The 2,687-nt window shown below is 65.4% G+C and overlaps 4 protein-coding genes across 4 annotated transcripts in view, besides 2 other annotated features; 3 read left to right on the top strand and 1 right to left on the bottom strand.

The window, feature by feature from the left end:
* On the top strand, nucleotides 1-573 carry Tco025E_08563 (putative trans-sialidase; the record flags this gene model as incomplete). Its single annotated transcript, XM_029375409.1, has 1 exon — nucleotides 1-573. A coding segment is annotated over one exon (573 nt), but the record flags the coding sequence as incomplete, so codon positions are not given.
* Nucleotides 574-804: 231 nt separating this feature from the next.
* Nucleotides 805-833: a microsatellite.
* A 326-nt stretch (nucleotides 834-1,159) lies between these two features.
* On the bottom strand, nucleotides 1,160-1,654 carry Tco025E_08562 (uncharacterized protein; the record flags this gene model as incomplete). Its single annotated transcript, XM_029375408.1, has 1 exon — nucleotides 1,160-1,654. One exon carries the CDS (start codon nucleotides 1,652-1,654, stop codon nucleotides 1,160-1,162), a length of 495 nt encoding a protein of 164 aa, XP_029224491.1.
* Nucleotides 1,655-1,694: 40 nt separating this feature from the next.
* Nucleotides 1,695-2,426, top strand: Tco025E_08561 (nucleoside 2-deoxyribosyltransferase; the record flags this gene model as incomplete). Its single annotated transcript, XM_029375407.1, has 1 exon — nucleotides 1,695-2,426. The coding sequence occupies one exon, from the start codon at nucleotides 1,695-1,697 to the stop codon at nucleotides 2,424-2,426; it is 732 nt and encodes a 243-aa protein (XP_029224490.1).
* Nucleotides 2,427-2,548: 122 nt separating this feature from the next.
* Nucleotides 2,549-2,567: a microsatellite.
* Nucleotides 2,568-2,624: 57 nt separating this feature from the next.
* The window catches only part of Tco025E_08560 (nucleoside 2-deoxyribosyltransferase), a gene marked incomplete at both ends in the record, with an annotated part of 300 nt that continues 237 nt past the window's right edge, over nucleotides 2,625-2,687 (top strand). Inside the window, one exon of the mRNA XM_029375406.1 lies at nucleotides 2,625-2,687. This exon is cut by the window's right edge and continues 237 nt beyond it. Within this exon, the coding sequence (XP_029224489.1) occupies nucleotides 2,625-2,687 (63 nt within the window).

The following is a 2,687-nucleotide window of genomic DNA, read 5'->3' as shown; positions in this document are numbered from 1 at the left end:
GTGACCGTCAATGACCCGAAAGACGGCGCCTCCGTGTTTGGTGTGCGGTTCAACGGCACCGACAGCGCAGGCAACCGCCTTGGATTGTTGTGCAGCGGCGACAAAAAGTGGGTGGTGAAGAGCCGGACTGGGGAGACGGTGGCGCAGGCCGCAAGGTGTGAGCCCAGTAAACCGTACCGCGTGCTTCTCACACTCCAGGAGGGCAGTTTTTCCTTCTTCGTCAACGGCACGCCACTGAAGCCTGCGGGTGCGGACGCCGCGGCGCTGGCGAAGAAGGACAGCGAGGAGATCGCGCACTTCTACTTTGGGGCGGACGACGGCATGCGTGACGCCGGCGGCAGCGTGACCGTGACGAACGCCCAGCTGTTCAACCGCGCCTTTACCCCGGAGGAGGAGGAATATGGCGATGCGTACGGGGACAACGAGGAGGAGGAAGGCGAAGACGAGGAGGAGGATGATAAGGACGACTATGACGAGGAGGACGAGGACGACGCTGAGGAGGGCGGAGACGATGACGAGGAGGACTTGGACGCGGAGGACTTTGCCAGCTACACCTTCGAGGACTCTGCGTGAGGCTGCAGGGGCTGCAGGAAGACCCGCGGCTCCTGGGGCGGACGTTGGCCGGCGGGGCAGAGGCGGCACCCGGCGCGTGTGCGGGAGTTGGGCGGTGCTGCACCTGCCGGGCAGCGGGGGCGAGGGGGAGGGCCGCCGTCCGCTGGAGCTCACATGGCGCCCCCCTGCGAAGTAATTGCTGTCCGAAGGGGATAATTTTACTCGTAAAATAATTTTCTATTATACTGGTCGTTTTTTTTCTTTTTTTTTCTTTTTTTTTTCTCTGGCTCCCTCCTTGTGTGTGTTTTCTTGCTTTTCTTGCTTGCGCTGGCGCCTGCCAGCAGCCTCTGAACTCCCCCGTGTTTTTGTTTATGTCGCCCAAACGCGAATGGAGGCCCCGGCCGCCGCGCCGACCGCGCAGCTGCAGATTTGGGGCGGGGACTGCCGGGGGCCCATGAGCGTCGCGGGCGGCAAATGTGAAGGTGAAAAGGGAACGCCGTGGCGAGCGGAACGGGCTGCACTTGCACCCGCAGGATGCGGTGCGCCGGAACATACGGTGCGCTGTTTCAGCCACAACATAATTTCCTCTTTTTTTTTTCTTGTGGGTTTAGTTTTGTTTCTCTTGCAGGGCCCTGCTAAGCTCCCCGCTGTTTTTATTTGCTCTCCAGAGCGCGCCAATTCGTGGCTGCGTGGACTGTCCTTTTCGCTCTGCCCCCGCCGTGCGTTCGCGCGCCTTCAACCCCCGCCTCTCCCTGCTTGCTTTCTCCCCCGCGCCCGCGCTGCGTAGATGGCCCTGCGGGGCTTTGCTCGTCCGCGGCGTCGGCGCCGGTGCGGCGTGTCCCTGCGGCTCCTTTTTTGCCCACGCGATGGGGCGAAGGGCGGGCCTGTGGGATGCGCCGCGTTTTTCGTGTAGGAGTAGGAAGCCCTGCGGCTGCACGCCGCCGCTGCGAGGCGCGCTGCGCTCGGGCGGAGTGGCGGGGGCCGCCTCCCACTCACAGACGGGACTGGCACGCGGTGCGCTGCGTGCGTGCGTGTGCGGCCTCTCTGCGTTGCGGCCGCAGCGTGGGTGCGCCGCCCCAGCAACGGGGTGGGTGACGTGCATACCGCCCTTCCGTCGCCTGCGGGGCCTTCCGCCCGGCGGCATGGGCGGCGCTGCGGGCGCGCGAGTTCCCTCTGCGCCCCAAACGACGCGGGCCGCGGTTTTGTTCCCCCGCTGGGCCCCGGCGCCCCGCCGCTCGTCGGGCGGCGCCTGGCGTGGGCTGGCCGGGGCAGGCGCACTCCCCCGCGGGCGTCACTTCGCCCCTGCGAGCGGGGCTTTTTGTGCCGCGGCGGCGCCTGTTCATGTTGCCTCCCCCTCCCTCTTGTCTTCAAGCCTGAGAAAACCAAAGCAAAGGAGCCACGGAGGCAGCTTCGCCATGCGAAAAGTCTACGTTGCCGGCCCCGCGGTGTTTAACGCCGACATGGGGGCCGCGTACTACGACCGTGTGCGCGGGCTTCTGCAGACGCACGGCGTCACGCCACTCATCCCCGTGGACAACGTGGCCACGGGGGCCGCCGAGATACGGGCGCAAAACATGGAGATGATACGGCAGTGCGACGCCGTCATTGCAGACCTGTCGCCGTTTCGCTCGCACGAGCCGGACTGCGGGACTGCGTTTGAGGTGGGCTACGCCGCTGCCCTGGGAAAGACGGTGCTGGCCTTCACCTCCGACCGGCGCTCAATGAGGGAGAAGTACGGCGGTGCGTGTGACGCGGCCGGGAGGACTGTGGAGGACTTTGGCCTTCCCTTCAACCTGATGCTCTGCGACGGGACGGAGGTGTTCGACTCCTTCGAAGCCGCCTTCCAGCACTTCGTGAGGCACTGCGCAAAATAGCGGGAGGGGAGGGGTGCGTGGCCGCGGCGTGCCTTCCGGCGGTTTAATCCCCCGCGTTTGGGGGCGCGACGACGGCCGGGCCTCCGGTGCGCCTGCGCCCCGTTTCCGAACACACACGCATTTCTCTCTCTCTCTCTCTCTGTGTGTGTGTGTGTGCATGCGCAGTGGGAGTAGATGCGCTGCTGCCTCCGCGGTCATATGGGCTGCTCCCAGCTGACGTGCCTGCCACGTTGCCGCCTGTGTTTCTTCCTCTCCTCTCCA

This window comes from Trypanosoma conorhini (genome assembly GCF_003719485.1).
Source record: "Trypanosoma conorhini strain 025E chromosome Unknown Tco_14.4_contig_00813, whole genome shotgun sequence".
NCBI lineage: Eukaryota > Euglenozoa > Kinetoplastea > Trypanosomatida > Trypanosomatidae > Trypanosoma > Trypanosoma conorhini.
The sequence above is the reverse complement of the archived record's forward strand: the minus strand, read 5'-3'. Positions and strand labels throughout refer to the sequence as shown.